General features: G+C 41.4%; 1 protein-coding gene across 5 annotated transcripts in view; it reads right to left on the bottom strand.

Annotated features, from left to right (window-relative positions):
* Positions 1 to 19388, bottom strand: part of LOC139538663 (phospholipid-transporting ATPase IH-like) — a 71863-nt gene extending 52475 nt beyond the window's left edge. For all 5 annotated transcript variants that reach the window (XR_011667777.1, XM_071340988.1, XM_071340989.1 and 2 more), the window contains exon 1: positions 18789 to 19388. Coding sequence is in view for 4 of the 5 variants with exons in the window: in XM_071340988.1 (XP_071197089.1) it covers positions 18789 to 18827 (39 nt within the window). In the remaining variant the exon portion in view is untranslated. The remainder of the gene's footprint in view (positions 1 to 18788) is intronic.
* Between the last annotated feature and the right edge of the window lie 608 nt (positions 19389 to 19996).

The following is a 19996-nucleotide window of genomic DNA, read 5'->3' as shown; positions in this document are numbered from 1 at the left end:
TTTATTTGGAAAAATCCCTGTTCCGTTGCCTGCCCCTCCTCCATTTAAAAGGGGTATCAACCAGATTCCTTTTCCAATGGCTTCCTCAGGCTGTGACCAGGCTTTAGACATAGTTTCAAGCTTTTATTTTGAAAAATGAGCGAGATTTTTCAAAACGCGTCAGGTGTCCTTTGATTAGTTCCTGCGCGCGAGAGATGTAGCTCGACATTTTCTTTCTCTGTAGTATTGAATAGGTTACCGTCCGGTTGAAATATTATCGATTATGTATGTTAAAAACAACCTGAGGATTGATTATAAAAAACGTTTGACATGTTTCTACGTACATTACGGATACTTTTTGGAATTTTCGTCTGCCTTTCAGGACCGGAACGAGCCTGTGGTTTTCTGAACATAACGCGCAAACCAAATGGCGGTTTTTGGTTATAAAACTAATCTTTATCGAACAAAAATAACATTTATTGTGTAACTGGGAGTCTCGTGAGTGCAAACATCCGAAGTTTATCAAAGGTAAGCGATTAATTTTATTGCTTTTCTGACTTTCGTGACCAAGCTAATTTGAGGCTAGCTGTTCTTACTGTTTTGTCTAGTGATTGATAAACTCACAAACGCTTGGATTGCTTTCGCTGTAAAGCATATTTTCACAATCTGACACGATAGGTGGATTAACAACAAGCTAAGCTGTGTTTTGGTAAATTTCACTTGTGATTTCATGATTATAAATAATTTTTTTAATTTTTTTTCTTTTTATTTGGCGCTCTGCAATTCAGCGGTTGTTTACGAAAATGATCCCACTAAAGGGATCCGTGCGGCAAGAAGTTAAATCCTTTACAATGAAGATCTGTGAAGTTATTTGGATTTTTACAAATTATCTATGACAGGGTCCTGTAAAAGGGACGTTTCTTTTTTTTGCTGAGTTTATATCCCCCCAATAGAATCCCAGCTTCTCCATCCTTGAGGGGGAGATCAACAATTTCCAGACTCAGGGACATATACCTAAATGCCAGAACCTGACACCCTCAGCACACAGAGGGACAACCGCCTAACTGGAGGTGACAGCATTCCCTCCCACATATGCCCCCCTAGACACAACTACGACAACATAACCAACAAAAACGTGTCACAAATCCTGCAGCTCTGTCGGATGCCGGGTATGTACATAGTCAATGGTAGGCTTTGAGGGGACTCCTTTGGTAGGTACACCTATAGCTCATCTCTTGGCAGTAGTACTGTAGACTACTTTATCACTGACCTCAACCCAGAGTCTCTCAGAGCGTTCACAGTCAATCCACTGACACCCCTTTCAGATCACAGCAAAATCACACTCTACTTGCACCGAGTTATGCTCAAGCATGAGGCATCAAAGCCAAAGAAACGGAATAATATTAAGAAATGCTATAGATGGAAGGAAAATATTGTGGAAATCTACCAAGAAACAATTACACAACAAATGAAATATCATCTAGACAATTTCCTGGAAAAAAGGTTTCACTGTAATAGTGAAGGTGTAAACTTGGCAGTAGAAAACCTAAACAGTATATTTTACCTCTCAGCTTCCCTATCAAATCTAAAAATTGCAAGCAGACAACCTAAGAAAATTAACAGAAATTACAAATGGTTTGATGAAGAACACAAAAACCTAAAGAAAGAAATTGAGAAACCTATCCAACCAAAAACAGAGACTCAAAAAACCTGAAGCTACGCCTTCACTACGGTGAATCACTAAAACAATACAGAAATACACTACGGAAAAAGAAGGAACAGCATGTCAGAAATCAGCTCAATGTAATTGAAGAATCCATAGAATCGAACCACTTCTGGGAAAATTGGAAAACACGAAACAAACAACACAAAGAGTTATCTATCCAAAATGGAGATGGATAAACCACTTCTCCAATCTTTTTGGCTCTATAACAAAGAACAGCAAAAACATACAGTATACATGATCAAATACAAATCTTAGCATCAACTATTAAAGACTACCAGAACCCACTGGATTCTCCAATTAAAACGAATGAACTACAGGACAAAATAGCAACCTTCCAACCCAAAAAGTCCTGTGGGGATGATGGTATCCAAAATGAAATGACAAAAATCTACAGACCACAAATTCCAATTGGCTATACTTAAACATCATCCTCAGCTCTGGCATTTTCCCCAATATTTGGAACCAAGACTGATCCCCACCCCAATCCACAAAAGTGGAGACAACATTGATCCCAACAACTACCTGGGGATATGCGTCAACAGCAACCATGGGAAAATCCTCTGCATTATCATTAACAGCAGACTCGTACATTCTCTCAGCGAAAACAATGTACTGAGCAAATCTCAAAATTGGCTTTTTACCAAATTACCGTATGATAGACCACGTATTCACCATGCACACCCTAATTGACAAACAAAACAAAACCAAAGTTTTCTCATGCTTTGTTGATTTCAAAAAAGCTTTGACTTACCTTGGCATGAGCGTCTGCTATACAAATGGACGGAAAGTGGTGATGGGGGAAAAAAATATTACATTATAAAATCCACGTACACAAACAATAAGTGTGTAATTAAAATTGGAAAAAAATGTATTTCCACAGGGCCGGGGGTGAGACAGGGATGCAGCTTAAGCCCCACCCTCTTCAACATATATCAACAAATCATTGAGGGCAGTAGAACAGTCTGCAGCAGTCAAATGTCTACAGTTTGCGAGGGCCTACAGCAGCACCAAGATCTACTGCACATATTCTCAGACCTGGGCCCTGAGAGTAAATCTCAGTAAGACAAAAATAATAGTGTTCCAAAAAAGATCCAGTTGCCAGGACCACGAATACAAATTCCCTAGAGCACACAAAAACTATACATACCTCAGCCTAAACATCAGCGCCACAAGTAACTTCCACAAAGCTGTGAACAATCTGAGAGACAAGGCAAGAAGGGCCTTCTATGCCATCAAAAGGAACATAAAATTCGAAATACCAATTAGGATCTGGCTAAAAATACTTGAATCAGTTATAGAACCCATTGCCATTTATGGCTGTGAGGTCTGGGGTCCGCTCACCAACCAGGAATTCACTAAATGGGACAAACACCAAATTGAGACTTTGCATGCAGAATTCGACTAAAATATCCTCTGTGTACAACGTAAAACACCAAATAATGCATGTACAGCAGAATTAGGCCGATACCCGCTAATTATCAAAATCCAGAAAAGAGACGTTAAAATATACAACCACCTAAAAAGGAAGTGATTCCCAAACCTTCCATAACAAAGCAATCACCTACAGAGAAATTAACCTGGAGAAGAGCCCCCTAAGCAAGCTGGTCCTGGGACTCTGTTCACAAACACAAACAGACCCCACAGAGCCCCAGGACAGCAACACAATTAGACCCAACCAAATCATGAGAAAACAAAAAGATAATTACTTGACACATTGGAAAGAACTAACAAAAATACAGAGCAAAATAGAATGCTTTGGCCCTAAACAGAGAGTACACAGTGGCAGAATACCTGACCACTGTGACTGACCCAAAATGAAGGAAATCTTTGACTATGTACAGACTCAGTGAGCATAGCCTTGCTGTTGAGAAAGCCATGTCTGCCTACGGCGACCTCTCAATATAAGACAGGCTGCCCACAAAATTAGGTGGAAACTGAGCTGCACTTCCTAACCTCCTGCCCAATGTATGACCTTATTAGAGACACATATTTCCCTCAGATTACACTGATCCACAAAGAATTTGAAAACAAACCCGATTTTGATAAACTCCCATATCTACTGGGTGAAATACCACAGTGTGCCATCACAGCAGCAAGATGTGTGACCTGTTGCCCCAAGAAAAGGGCAACGAGTAAAGAACAAACACCATTGTAAATACAACCCATGTTTATTTATTTTTCCTTTGTACTTTAACTATTTGCACATCGTTACAACACTGTATATAGACATAATGACATTTGAAATGTCTTTACTATTTTTGGAACTTTTGTGAGTGTAATGTTTACTGTTACATTTGTATTGTTTATTTCACTTTAGTTTATTATATATTTCACTTGCTTTGGCAATGTGAACATATGTTTTCCATGCCAATAAAGCCCTTAAATTGAATTGAGAGAGACAGATTGTGTCTTGGTGTAGTGCCCATTGTGCAGCAGCCCATACTCTGATCTCTCCCCACACAGGGAGCTTCCTCCCTGGTTAGGCAGAGCCCTGCACACTGGGTGGCTCTGAAACACTCGCTACACCACTCGGGAGCCCAATAACGCTTCAACTATCCAATAACAAATACTAGAACAAGCACCTCAGTGACTTTAGTTATCTGAAACCAATGACATCATCCATGCTCACTGATTCTCACAACATCTTGACTGTAATGACTAATATAAACCAGCTGATCTGATCGACCAAAAGAAAGCACAGTGAGAACTCACATTTCTCTGCCATAGATTACATTCAACAATAAAATTCTAATTCTATGGTCTGATCTATGAATGAGACCATAATATGTTGATATGTTTTTAAACTTTTGATACCATTGCTGCCTCTGAGCTGCGTGTCACCCAGTGGTAGAGTCCATTCCATGATGCGGCAGACCAGCCCAGACCACTGCCCAGACCACTGCCCAGACCACTGCCCAGACCACTGCCCAGACCACTGCCCAGACCAGGCTGATCAACAAGCATTTGGCAGCTGGTTATAAATAGACACTTAGCCAACAGAGTGTCAGCAAACGGGCTGCTCCAAAACCCAAGAAGAGAGGCATGACCCAGAGAAAGAGAGGCAAGAGAGCAAGAGAGAGTGTGCAAAAGGGAGAGAGAGAGAGAGTGAGTGTGCAAAAGAGAGAGAGCGCACAAAAGAGAGAGAGCGCGCAAAAGAGAGAGAGAGCGCAAAAGAGAGAGAGCGCAAAAGAGAGAGCGAGCCGCAAAAGAGAGAGAGAGAGCTGCAAAAGAGAGAGAGAGCGCAAAAGAGAGAGAGCGCAAAAGAGAGAGCGAGCCGCAAAAGAGCGAAAAAGAGAGAGAGCGCACAAGAGAGAGAACGCAAAAGAGAGCGCAAAAGAGAGAAAAAGAGAGAGCGAGAGAAAGAAGATGGGGGGAAACAAATGCAAGACAGGTTACAGTTGAGGAGAGGAGTAAAAGGAGAGAAGAAGAGAGGAGTAGAGATCTGTGTGTAGTATATAGACTTACTAGGGAGATCGGGAAAGAGAAGGGGATATGTGATATGTGTGATAAGTAATGGAAAGAGTGAAGGAGCCAGTGAAAAAGAGGGGGTAGGGGGGCAGTAAAAACAGTTACAGTAATAGCTGCCTAATGATGACTGGATGATCTGTGACCCACAACAGGTTGTCACATGAGACAGACACACACACACTTGTACAACTAACCTTGTGGGGACACACAATTCAGTCCCATTCAAAATCCTATTTTCCCTAACCCCTAAACCTAACCTTAGCTCCTAACCCTAACTCTAACCTTGACCCTAAACCCCCTAGAAATAGCATTTGACCTTGTGGGGACCAACAAAATGACCCCAGTTGATCAAATATTTGTTTGTTTACTATTCTTGTGAGGACTTCAGGAGTCAGAGTGTGTGGTGCGCATCCCGAGTAAGGCAACATATTAGGATATTAGAAAATGACTTCAAAACCACATGCTGGCTATACCTCCCAGTGTGTGTGAGTTGAATAATATAGAGGTTGGCTGTAACACCACCTCTGTGTATGAAGGACTAGTGCAGTGCAGTGTGTGCCGTATTTAACTTCAGATCCAACGTCCATACAATAATATTATCCTCCATTTCCTCTCCTCCCTTCCTCTCCTCTTCCATTCTCTCCATCTCCTTCCTGTCACATTCTGCAAATGTGACGGTGGGAGAGGAAGAGAGGGAGAGAATAATAGCTTTACAGTCTGATCAGTAATACGTTCTGATCCGTGTCAAACAGCCACGTTCGACAACTTTCTATGCTGATGAGAAGAGACCTACGGACAGAGAGTGTGTTGGCCGGGCGGCCATATTGTTTTGACGTGTATTATTAATCAAACTAAAGAGGCCCGTCTCTATATAAAGATGGTGTTACATCATCGCTATATCCCACCACAAGTCATGTTGTCATAATCTGACGTGACATGGATGGGATCATCCATAAGAGATCAAATAAGACCTCGACCCACAGCTCCCCTCCTAGGATCAGATCTACTGTAGGATCAGCTTACCCTTCCTCAAATCCTCCTAACCTTAATCATTTCAACACTAAACTGACCTTAGATCAGCGTCAACAGGAATCTCCTCTATGTCATGCTACATTGCCCCTAGCAGGGCTTCCAGACACTAAAGATGTTATAGTGTGTAATAAAAGGCCCTAAATCTTCTTCCCCAGAGTCAGATGAACTCGTGGAAGCCATCTTCATGTCTCTGAATGAAGTTTGAAGGAAGTAGCTAACTAACGCTAGCGCAATTGATAACTAGCATTAGCACAATGACTGGAAGTCTATGGGTATCTGCTAGAAGCATTGGCTCACGAAACTACCTCTAACTACCTCCTTCATACTGGACAGAGAGACATACAAATGGGAGACAAGCAGCACCGCTCAGACATGTCTGTCTGTCTGTCTGTCTGTCTGTCTGTCTGTCTGTCTGAGCAGCTATACCACCACGCAGTCACGATCTCTCTGCAGTCACACTCACGCTGCCACCACTGATAGATGATTAATCGTCATGGCAACACAGCACGGGTCCACCAGAGAGGAACAGAGGAGAGAGAAAGAGTCGAGCTTTACAAAGAGTGAGTGTAGTAGAAGGTAGTACAGGACCAGATATTCTTTCTACATCAAAAGAGGTCCATTTCTATGACAGGAGGTGAAGGAATGAGAGACAAGACTCACTGATGGAAAACAGACATTAAAAGGAAACAGCACATAACATCAATATCAATGTAGACCTGCTATAAACACCAGGCATGACTTATTCCTAGATGGACAGAACTGCAAAGAGGCAAACATCAAGTCCTTTGTTTTAACTGTAAAGTGTAGATGAATAAAACACTTAATCCAACACTGCCCCCTCACATACACTCTGCCCCTAAAGACTGGCAACTAGGTTTAACACCACCCCCTCTCTTCACAGGGGCTCAGCCCCAGGGAGAGGGAGCAGAGACAGGAATAGATTGCCTTTAGCCCTCTGCCAGGTTAGCATTGGCGCTAACACAGAGCTGAAATGTCCCTTTCATCACTAGCTGCCGCTAACGCCTGACCACAGCCTGGCACCTGGGGCTTTAAAGTGAATAAATGTCACACTACACCCTACCAAGCCTCTACATAGCTTCTGCTCTCCTCTCCTCCACTGGTTACTGAACTAAAGTAAGTGAAGTGGATTTACACCCGGTAACAAAATTACGGTAACGGAATTACATAATGGTTCCCTGATCTGTACTACACAAAAATGCATAATTATGGATATGAATGTCAGTCTCCTCATGTTTCACACGTTTGGACCTCACAGGGCAGAGCACAGTAGAGTGCAGTGCAGTACAATACAGACCAGCACAGAAAAGCAGAGTTCAGTACAGTGTAATACAGTAGAGTACAAGCGAGTTCAGTATAGTATAGTACAGTACAATACTTTACTGTACCACAGTATTGTATTGACTGTACTATCCAAACTTGTGAAACGTACACTACCGTTCAAAAGTTTGGAGTCACTTGGAAATGTCCTTGTTTTCCATGAAAACATACATGAAATTAGTTTCAAAATGATTAGGAAATATAGTCAAGACTTTGACAAGGTTATAAATAATGTAAAAGAATCCTCCATTTGCAGCAATTACAGCCTTGCAGACCTTTGGCATTCTAGTTGTCAATTTGTTGAGGTAATCTGAAGAGATTTCACCCCATGCTTCACCCCATGCTTCCTGCATTGGCTTGATGGGCACTTCTTACGTATCATACGGTCAAGCTGCTCCCACAACAGCTCAATAGGGTTGCGATCCAGTGACTGTGCTGGCCACTCCATTATAGACAGAAAACCAGCTGACTGCTTCTTCCCTAAATAGGTCTTACGTAGTTTGGAGCTGTGCTTTGGGTCACTGTCCTGTTGTAGGAGGAAATTGGCTCCAATTAAGCGCCGTCCACAGTGTATGGCATGGCGTTGCAAAATGGAGTGATAGCCTTCATTCTTCAAGATCCCTTTTACCCTGTACAAATCTCAAAATTTACCACCACCAAGGCACAACAATGTCTACACTGTATTTCTGATCAATGATGTCATTTTAAAAATGGACCCCAAAAAATTGCCTCTTTCAAAAACAAGGACATTTCTAAGTGACACCAAACTTTTGAACGGTAGTGTACGTGTATAATAGGTTCAGACTTGGTCCAGTCCATCTGTGGACGTTAACATCAAGGCCAGGGTGGACTGACCAAATTTCAACTACTTTCAATGTCCATGGACGTCCGGAGTCGGTCGGAGCTCAGTGGATGAGGATGCTGGTTACAGTAAATTGAAAGAGAGGGGGCTCATGGGTAGGTGTCAGTAAGAGCTGGGAGAGATGACATTAACTACAGTCATGGCCAAAAGTTTTGAGAATGACACAAATATTAACTTTCACAAAGTCTGCTGCCTCAGTTTGTATGATGGCAATTTGCATATGCTCCAGAATGTTATGAAGAGTGATCAGATGAATTGCAATTAATTGAACTGAATCCCCAAAAAACATTTCCACTGCATTTCAGCCCTGCCACAAAAGGACCAGCTGACATCATGTCAGTGATTCTCTCGCTAACACAGGTGTGAGTGTTGATGAGGACAAGAATGGAGATCACTCTTTCATGCTGATTGAGTTCGAATAACAGACTGGAAGCTTCAAAATGAGGGTGGTGCTTGGAATCATTGCTCTTCCTCTGTCAACCATGGTTACCTGCAAGGAAACACGTGCCGTCATCATTGCTTTGCACAAAAAGGGCTTCACAGGCAAGGATATTGCTGCCAGTAAGATTGCACCTAAATCAACCATTTACCGGATCATCAAGAACTTCAAGGAGAGCGGTTCAATTGTTGTGAAGAAGGCTTCAGGGTGCCCAAGAAAGTCCAGCAAGCATCAGGACCGTCTCCTAAGGTTGATTCAGCTGTGGGATCGGGGCACCACCAGTACAGAGCTTGCTCAGGAATGGCAGCAGGCAGGCAGGAATGGCAGCAGCAGGCAGGTGTGAGTGCATCTGCACTAGAGGTCGACCGATTATGATTTTTCAACGGCGATACCGATTATTGGAGGACCAAAAAAACCCGATGCCGATTAAATCGGCCGATTTTTAAAATTTGTTTGTAATAATGACAATTACAACAATACTGAATGAACACTTATTTTAACTTAATATAATACATCAATAAAATCAATTTAGCCTCAAATAAATAATGAAACATGTTCAATTTGGTTTAAATAATGCAAAAACAAAGTAAAAGTGCAATATGTGCCATGTAAGAAAGCTAACGTTTAACATATGAAAGCTGGTGGTTCCTTTTAACCTGTTATGGCTGCAGGCCGGTGTCGGGCTCAATATGACAACAGCCCGTCCAAGTGCAGGGCGCGATATTCAAAATATATTTTTTTATAAATATTTAACTTTCACACATTAACAAGTCCAATACAGCAAATGAAAGATACACATCTTGTGAATCCAGCCAACATATCCGATTTTTAAAATGTTTTACAGCGAAAACACCATGTATATTTATGTTAGCTCACCACCAAATACAAAAAAGCAGACATTTTTCACAGCACAGGTAGCTTGCACAAAACCAACCTAACTAACCAAGAACCAACCAAACTAACCAAGAAACAACTTCATCAGATGACAGTCTTATAACAAGTTATACAATAAATCTATGTTTTGTTCGAAAAATGTGCATATTTGAGGTATAAATCATAGTTTTACATTGCAGCTACAATCGGAAATAGCACCGAAGCAGCTAGAACAATTACAGAGACCAAATTGAAATACCTAAATACTCATCATAAAACATTTATGAAAAATACATGGTGTACAGCAAATTAAAGACAAACATCTTGTGAATCCAGCCAATATTTCCGATTCTTTAAGTGTTTTACAGCGAAAACACAATATAGCATTATATTAGCTTACCACAATAGCCAAAAACACAACAGCATTGATTCAAGCCAACAGTAGCGATAACGAATAAACCAGCAAAAGATATAAATTTTTTCACTAACCTTCTCAAAATTCATCAGATGACAGTCCTTTAACATCATATTACACAATACATATATTGTTTGTTCGAAAATGTGCATATTTAGCGGCACAAATCGTGGTTATACAATGTGAATACTAGGCAAAATGCAATAACAATGTCCGGAGAAATCTTGGAGAGGCACCTAATCTACTCAAATAACTATTCATAAACGTTACTAAAAAATACATGTTGGACAGCAAATTAAAGATAGCTTAGTTCTTAATGCAATCGCCGTGTTAGAATTCTAAAAATAACTTCAGTACGACATCCAGCTTACGTTATTGCGAGAGAGCGCCCAAAATCAAAGCGGAAGACACAACGACACATTTTCCACAGAAATAGGAAATAACATCATAAATGGGTCCTACTTTTGCTGATCTTCCATCAGAATGTTGTACAAGTGGTCCTTTGTCCAGAACAATCGTTGTTTGGATTTAGAATGTCATTTTTCCCTCTCGAATGAGCAAGCAAAACTTGCCAAGTGGCGCGAAGCTGTCCATCGTGAACAAATGCAAAGAACGGAACACGCCAAAACTCCCGAAGAAAATTCAATAATCTGATTAAACTATATTGAAAAAACATACTTTACGATGATATTGTCACATTTATCAAATAAAATCAAAGCCGGAGATAGTAGCCGTCTATAACTACAGCTTTTCAGAAGGCAATCCCCGGTTCCTTCTCGCGCCTTCCTGAAAACAGGAAATTGGTGTCACGTCATGCCAAGAGCTCTTATTCGACCTCAGATCAAGCTATACACTCCATTTCTTCTCTCACAGCCTATTGACATCTAGTGGAAGGTGTATGAAGTGCATGTATACTAATAGATTTCAAGCAAAAGATTAGGTAGGCCCTGGAACAGAGCCTCGATTTGAGATTTTTCACTTTCTGACAGGAAGTTTGCTGCAAAATGAGTTCTGTTTTACTCACAGATATAATTCAAACGGTTTTAGAAACTTGAGAGTGTTTTCTATCCAATAGTAATAATAATATGCATATTGTACGAGCAAGAATTGAGTACGAGGCCGTTTGAAATGGGCACCTTTCATCCAAGTTACTCAATACTGCCCCTGCAGCCCAAAGAAGTTAACACGAGTCTTCAATATTCCCAGGTAAGAAGTTTTAGGTTGTAGTTATTATAGGAATTATAGGACTATTTCTCTCTATACGATTTGTATTTCATATACCTTTGACTATTGGATGTTCTTATAGGCACTTTAGTATTGCCAGTGTAACAGTATAGCTTCCATCCCTCTCCTCGCCGCTACCTGGGCTTGAACCAGGAACACATCGACAACAGCCACCCTCGAAGCAGCGTTACCCATGCAGAGCAAGGGGAACAACTACTCCAAGTCTCAGAGCGAGTGACGTTTGATACGCTATTAGAGCGCACCCCGCTAACTAGCTAGCCATTTCACATCGGTTACACCAGCCTAATCTCGGGAGTTGATAGGCTTGAAGTCATAAACAGCGCAATGCTTGAAGCATTGCGAAGAGCTTCTGGCATAACGCACGAAAGTGCTGTTTGAATGAATGCTTACGAGCCTGCTGGTGCCTACAATCGCTCAGTCAATCATAATTCTAACATAATAACACACAGAAATACGAGCCTTAGGTCATTAATATGGTCGAATCCGGAAACTATCATCTCGAAAACAAAACATTTATTCTTCCAGTGAAATACGGAACCGTTCCGTATTTTATCTAACTGGTGGCATCCATCAATCCAGTCCATCCATCCATCAACTGTTGCCTATACCCTGACTCTGCGTGCAATGAGCGCAAGAGAAGTGACACAATTTCACCTGGTTAATATTGCCTGCTAACCTGGATTTCTTCTAGCTAAATATGCAGGTTTAAAAATATATACTTCTGTGTATTGATTTTAAGAAAGGCATTGATGTTTATGGTTAGGTACACGTTGGAGCAACGACAGTCCTTTTCCGTGAATGCACACTGCATCGATTATATGCAACGCAGGACACGCTAGATAAACTAGTAATACCATCAACCATGTGTAGTTATAACTATTGATTATGATTGATTGATTGTTTTTTATAAGATAAGTTTAATGCTAGCTAGCAACTTACCTTGGCTTCTTACTGCATTTGCGTAACAGGCAGGCTCCTTGTGAGGCAGGTGGTTAGAGCGTTGGACTAGTTAACCGTAAGGTTGCAAGATTGAATCCCTGAGCTGACAAGGTAAACATTTGTTGTTCTGCCCCTGAACAAGGCAGTTAACCCACCGTTCCTAGGCCATCATTGAAAAAAAGAATGTGTTATTATTTCTTAATCGCGTCCAAAATTAGCGATTTCCGATTGTTATGAAAACTTGAAATCGGCCCTAATTAATCGGCCATTCCGATTAATCGGTCGACTTCTAGTGCTCATGGGTCCTTTTACATGGAAATGCCCAAAACTACAGCGGCAGGTAGCCAAGCAGTTAAGAGCATTGGGCCAGTAACCGAAAGTTCGCTGGTTTCGAATCCCCGAGCCAACCTAGTGAAAATAATCTTATGATGTGGCCTTGAGCAAGGCACTTAACCCTAATTGCTCCTGTAAGTTGCTCTGGATAAGAGCATCTGCTACAAGACTAGAATGTAAAACATCAATAAGTTAACAAGACATAGTAAACAACTAGCCGTACAGTCTCTAGTTGACCTTTAGCACCTGCCTAGAGTGTATACCTGTAGCCTAGGAGAACAAGCTGAGAGAAGAATGGATGGATGGATGACCACTTCAACTTCATGTTGCCATGGTGATAGAAGAATGAAGGGAGGGAGAGGGGGCAAAGTGAGGGATGAGAGGTGAGCTCTGTGACCTCCTCTCACTAGTGAATCTGATTTCCCCTGACATCACACCCAGCAGGGCATCAGTCAAGCCGCCGTCCACACACACACTCTACAAAACAAAGATAGACACCCAGTGTAGGCAGGTTTTAATGGAGGTTGCACTGTATGTTCAGAGAGCCTGAGAGCGAGGACAGCCTCCTATCACTGTTCCCTTCTGTCATTAGGACCATATCTAGTCTAAACCCTATGCCCTATAGTTCACCGCATAGGCTACTGCATGGCTCTGGTCAGAAGTAGATGCACTATGTGATTACTATTTTATCTTTGAACTCTGTAAGAAAATTTCATAAAAAAAAAAAAGTAGTGTACTGTGTAGGGTATAATTTGAGACTAAGTCAGCGGCCTGCTTCCTATCACGGTTACCCTCTCTCATTAGTGTCCAGCTGCTTCCTTTCTGTGCAGATAGCGGGCTGTGTTAATGACAGTGACATTAGTGCTCTTACCGGTAATACTGTAACTCACGGTCATCAACACTCATCAGCACAGCCATTTCCTGCTCTGCTCCTGTTCCTCCCATTGATTATACATCAAATTGATGTAATTCTCTGTGTGACTTTCCTTCTTGATATCTGCCTCTCTCTCACACACACAAAAGGGTGACTGCACTTCCTGATTTGGCCTTGCTTTAAGGATTGCTCATTAAGAAATGCTAGCGGCCATGACTGAAGCTAAACGAGAGTTGTCTTGGGTGTGTTATGTTCGTATATTGTACCCTGGCAAGTACAGCTGTTTGTCCCTCCCGAGTCACCTTAGCAACAATATAGTAAAATAATCTGAATTAATGTAATACAAATCAAGAAATCTGTAATAGATTTAGTCTTTTATGCTGAGGTCTTAGTGTCGCAATTTTAAATCTAGCTAAGATGTTTGGTGTAGTATTTTCTCAAGTAAAAAAATGTGGATGAAAAACTATTCAGTGCACTGCATATAGTCTACTGAGTCCGGAAAGTTTGGCTGCACGCTCAGGACAGATTTCTGAGAACAATAACATGTCTGAAACTTCATCATCTGCAAGCTCTCAAACTATCAAAAATAAAGCACAAGCTACACACTGTTTATCAGTGCCCAAATTCACTTGTTAGCTAGCTAATTTCCAACTCTGTGTTTGTCAATGAAGCTAGCAAGTAGTAGCTAGCAGGCACATTGAGCAGCCAGGCTACAATCACCTTATCAAGTCACCGGCGAGTGGCGACATGTGTTTCAGTGCTGTTAAGTTTTTGACAACTTTCTCACTATCTAGTGTGCATCTGTCTGTCAGTGTTTCATAGGGAATCATGCTACAAAACAGGTCACGTTGGGACATAAGATGCTCGCGAATGGGTTTTGGAATACTGACAAGTAGCAGTTGGGATAGAACTGAATTTTATTTCTTGGTGACCAACTTTTTTTTTTTCCCTCAAGAAAGAAACTCATAGGGGGCGAGGGGGTTACAGGTAAAAAAAAACGATCAAAGAAATGTATACAAAGATAATTACAGCCCCCCCTCCTTAGTCCCCATCCACCCACCCACCCACATCCTACCTCTCCACCCAGAAACCATGTTTCCCACCTGCCTGGGGGGGGGGGGGGGAGCACACCTCCCACCCCTTCCAATCCCACCCAGAAAACAAGGTTGTTTATCAGCCCCCAGCCCCCCCCCCCCCCCCCCACAACGACCAGAGTGGGAGAAAAAAGATACTCTTGGAGCAAAAAAATATATTTTAAAAAAGTGGAAAAATATGTTTTATTTCAATTGAGCCAATTACACTCATTCAAGTATCTGACATAGGCTTGTGTGAACAGGCTACCAGTGCGACCAGTGCCGCTGGTAAGCTTTCTTGACTTGGACATTCATTTTTGCCAAAGCATGGCTAACCTAACCTAAACAGCTGCTCATAGTGAAAATGTGTTTGGAGTTACCTTTCTAGCTAATGTTAGAGTTTTCACTTCCTCTTCCAATTATGTGGAGGTCCAAATAGTGAAAAACTATCAACCAAATCTATTCATTCTAAAATTATGATTACTGCTACTTGCCATTATCATTCACCTAATGATAACACAAGACAAGAAAATAATATTTTTGCTAACGTATGATGGGTTCGCTGCGTCACCGGTTTTCCTGTGAGGGGGTCCCTGGACAAGAAAAGGTTGCAGAACTCTGTCCTACCAAACCCTCCAGTAAATTGTGACGAACTCACAAAACTCAGTTTTGGACAAAACACTTCGTAGTCAATTTTGACACTAAAATGTTTATTTAATCTCGCTCACTCTTTTAGTTGGTCTCTTTGGTAACTGTCATTAATAAGCCATTATAAATGTTTTTGCCCCCTTTTTCCATGTCAAAATTGTGCATGTGTGTATGTATGTGAAGGAGAGCAAGACAGACAAAGATTACCAGAACCCAATGGATTCTCCAATTACCTTGAATGAACTACAGGACAAAATAAAAACCCTCCAACCCAAAAAGGCCTGTTGCGTTGATGGTATCCTCAATGAAATGATCAAATATACAGACAACAAATTACAATTGGCTATACTAAAAAAAACTTTAACATCATCCTTAGCTCTGGCATCTTCCCCAATATTTGGAGCCAAGGACTGATCACCCCAAGCCACAAAAGTGGAGAGAAATTTGACCCCAATAACTACCGTGGGATATGCGTCAACAACAACCTTGGGAAAATCCTCTGCATTATCATTAACAGCAGACTCGTACATTTTATCAGTAAAAACAATGTACTGAGCAAATGTCAATTTGGCTTTTTACCAAATTATTGTATGACAGACCACGTATTCACCCTGCACACCCTAATTGACCAACAAACAAACCAAAACAAAGGCAAAGTCTTCTCATGCTTTGTTGATTTCAAAAAAGCTTTGACTCAATTTGGCATGAGGGTCTGCTATACAAATTGATGGAAAATGGTGATGTGGAAAAAACATACGACATTATAAAATCCATGTACACAAACACCAAGTGTGTGGTTACAATTTGCAAAAAAAACATGTCTTCCCACAGGGACATGGGGTGAGACAGGGATGCAGCTTAAGCCCCACCCTCTTCAACATATATATATATATATCACTGAATTGGTGAGGGCACTAGAACAGTCTGCAGCACCCGGCCTCGCCCTACTAGAATCTGAAGTCAAATGTCTACTGATGATCTGGTGCTTCTGTCACCAACCAAGGAGGGCCTACAGAGGCACCTAGATCTTCTGCAAAGATTCTCAGACCTGGGCCCTGACAGTAAATCTCAATAAGACCTAAATAATGGTGTTCCAAAAAACATCCAGTCATCAGGACCACGAATACAAATTCCATCTAGACATCGTTGCCCTGGAGCACACAAAAAAACTATACATACCTTCCACAAAGCTGTGAACAATCTGAGAGACAAGGCAAGAAGGGCCTTCTATGCCATCAAAAGGAACATAACATTTGAAATACCAATTAGGATCTGGCTAAAAATACTTGAATCAGATATAGAACCCATTGCCCTTTGTAGTTGTGATGTCTGCTCACCAACCAAGAATTCACAAAACGGGACAAACACCAAATTGAGACTGCATGCAGAATTCTGCAAAAATATCCTCTGTGTATAACGCAAAACACCAAATAATGCATGCAGAGCAGAATTAGGCTGATACCCGCTAACTATCCAAATCCAGAAAAGAGCTGTTAAATTCTACAACCACCTAAAAGGAAGCGATTCCCAAACCGTCCATAAAAAAGCAATCACCTACAGAAAAATTAATCTGGAGAAGAGCCCCCTAAGCAAGCTGGTCCTGGGGCTCTGTTCACAAACACAAACAGACCCCACTGAGCCACAAGACAACAACACAATTAGACCCAACCAAATCATGAGAAAACAAAAAGATAATTACTTGACACATTGGAAAGAAAAAAAGAGCAAACTAGAATGCTATTTGGCCCTAAACAGAGAGTACAAAGCGGTAGAAATACCTGACCACTGTGACTGACCCAAACTGATTCACAGTTTGACCCAAAAACACACACAAACTTTTACAGATGCACAATCAATAGCATCCTGTCGGGCTGTATCACCGCCTGGTACGGCAACTGCTCCGCCCATAACTGTAAGGCTCTCCAGAGGGTAGTGAGGTCTGCACAACGCATCACCGGTGGCAAACTACCTGCCCTCCAGGACACCTACACCACCCGATGTCACAGGAAGGCCAAAAAGATCATCAAGGACAACAACCACCCGAGCCACTGCCTGTTCACCCCGCTATCATCCAGAAGGCGAGGTCAGTACAGGTGTATCAAAGCGGGGACCGAGAGACTGAAAAACAGCTTCTATCTCAAGGCCATCAGATTGTTAAACAGCCATCACTAACATTGAGTGGCTGCTGCCAACATACTGACTCAACTCTAGCCACTTTAATAATGGAAAAATGTATGTAATAAATGTATCACTAGGCACTTTAAACAATGCCACTTTAAATAATGTTTACATACCCTACATTACTCATCTCACATGTATATACTGTACTCTATACCATCTACTGCATCTTGTCTATGCCGTTCAGCCATCACTCATTCATATATTTTTATGTACATATTCTTATTCATTCCTTTACACTTGTGTGTATAAGGTAGTTGTTGTGAAATTGTTAGGTTAGATTACTTGTTAGATATTACTGCATGGCCGGAACTAGAGGCACAAGCATTTCGCTACACTCGCATTAACATCTGCTAACCATGTGTATGTGACATATAAAATTTGATTTGACTTCAGGAAAGCTTTGACTACTGTATGTACAGACTCAGTGAGCATAGCCTTGCTATTGACAAAGGCCGCCATAGGCAGACCTGGCTCTCAAGAACAAAACGAGGTGGAAACTGAGCTGCACTTCCTAACCTCCTGCCAAATGTATGACCATATTGGAGACACATATTTCCCTCAGATCCACAAAGAAGTCTAAAACAAACCCGATTTTGATCAACTCGTATCTATTGGGTGAAATACCTAAGTGTGCAATCACAGCAGCAAGATTTGTGACCTGTTGCCACAAGAAAAGGGCAACCAGTAAACAAACACCATTGTAAATACAACCCATATTTATATATTTATTTTCCCTTTTGTACTTTAACCATGTGCATATCGTTACAACACAGTGTATAAATACATAATATGACATTTGTAATGTCTTTAGTCTTTTGGAACTTCTGTGAGTAATGTTTACTGTTAATTTTTAAAGTTTATTTCACTTTTGTATATTATTTCTTTAATTTTCTTTGGCAATGTTAACATATGTTTCCCATATCAATACAGCCTCTTGAACTGATAAATTTCTTGAAGGGTTTATTTCTTGCCCTGCACCAACACACCTGATTTAAATAAAGAGCATGTTGATTAGACAATTATATCAGGTGTGTTGTTGCTGGCCTCTGGGAAAGAAAACGACCAGCCATGTTGATTTCAATTCCTCACACTCTTCCAATGCATCTGGACCTTTCTGGCACATTCGACATTCAGCTCGAAAACAAAGTACCGAAGCCTGGCGGGAGTCCATTTGCACTGCCGTTTAGCTGTGACAAACCTTTGATCACATGTTTTCCGGCCTAAACAACCCACGTCTGCGTTTCAAAAAGTCAACAATGTTGTGATGTTAGTTAAAATGTAACGAATATGTAACAGAATGCCAGTTGCAGATGTTACTGGAATACAAATGTAACATTGCGGCGTTGATCGATCCACTACTTACGTATCTGCTGATGAGATTCCGTAGCACGCTAAAATCCATTCTTTTGACAGCTCCCCGTTTGCAATTATTTACTGTCCACTTTCCAGTCTCTTGGATCTTTACCGACACTACCCAATGTTCATCTCTGTCCACGCATCCATCGCTCACCACCGCTCTGTCTCTCCATCTATATGAGCGCGAGAAAGCAGCGGTCTTTCAGTTGGCTGTTTTGATTTTCATGTAATTTTGGACAGCCATGCAATTGAGCAATGTGATGCAGCTATTCTTGCTGCTTATGCCGCGTTCACGCGTTAGTCGGAACTGGGAAACTCTGACATTTTCGACTTGCAAACTGGTTGAACGTGGCACATGTAGAACTACAACCAGTTAACAAGTTCCGACTAGCACATGAACGCGGCAATCGTTTTCGGGAATGTCCCTTTTTTCACAACGAATAAAAGTTTGCTAAACTGATCATTGAAAATGCTTGAAGAGCTTATTTTCACTGGTTCCCCTTGGTGTTTTTTTTCTTCTTTTCCTTCTATGAATCTCCTTTCATATCAGTCTTTCCCTCAGTCCCGCTCTCTTTTTGCTCTGTTATGGTGCACATACGAATAGCTGTTTGCCTCCATACGTCAGAATGCCGCGCATGCGTAGTGCAATTTACTTCACCCCATGCTGATTTCAATGAAAATGCATCTGTGTGCGACATAACGGTTTATTCGAGAGAGGAAGAGGCAATTTACTCCGCCCAAAATCTGTTCGCGTGAGATAAGCCCTTTTTTGTATGGAGGTCTATCGTGTCGAATTATGTGAGTCTTATGTGATCGAAATAGAAGTTTCGTAATGTTTAGGCTATTACAAAAAAGTGGATGCACGTGGCATTATGCAGTGGCGTCGTTAGGTCTGGGCTTCCGGGGCATCAGACCCAGGTGTTTTTGATCCAGCCCCATACCATTTGATGGTCAACATTTATTTTATAGATTTTTTTTACATTTCAGTCTGATGAGTTTCCATAACCACACATCACTTGCGCTATGCAAGAATTTAAACAATACAGTATACTGCGCTAGGCAATAGCAGGCACTGCAAGAAGCACCTGGAGTGATGTAGTGCCTGCTGTGATTGGTAGAGATTTTACAACTCAGTGGACCACTCAAGTCCCTTGACCCTTCGACCACCCCTTACAGTACTTTTATTTGTCAATGGGCACGTTCAAGTGGATCACT

This window comes from Salvelinus alpinus, chromosome 14 (genome assembly GCF_045679555.1).
Source record: "Salvelinus alpinus chromosome 14, SLU_Salpinus.1, whole genome shotgun sequence".
NCBI lineage: Eukaryota > Metazoa > Chordata > Actinopteri > Salmoniformes > Salmonidae > Salvelinus > Salvelinus alpinus.
Note: the sequence above shows the minus strand (reverse complement) of the source record. Positions and strands in the feature narration are given on the sequence as shown.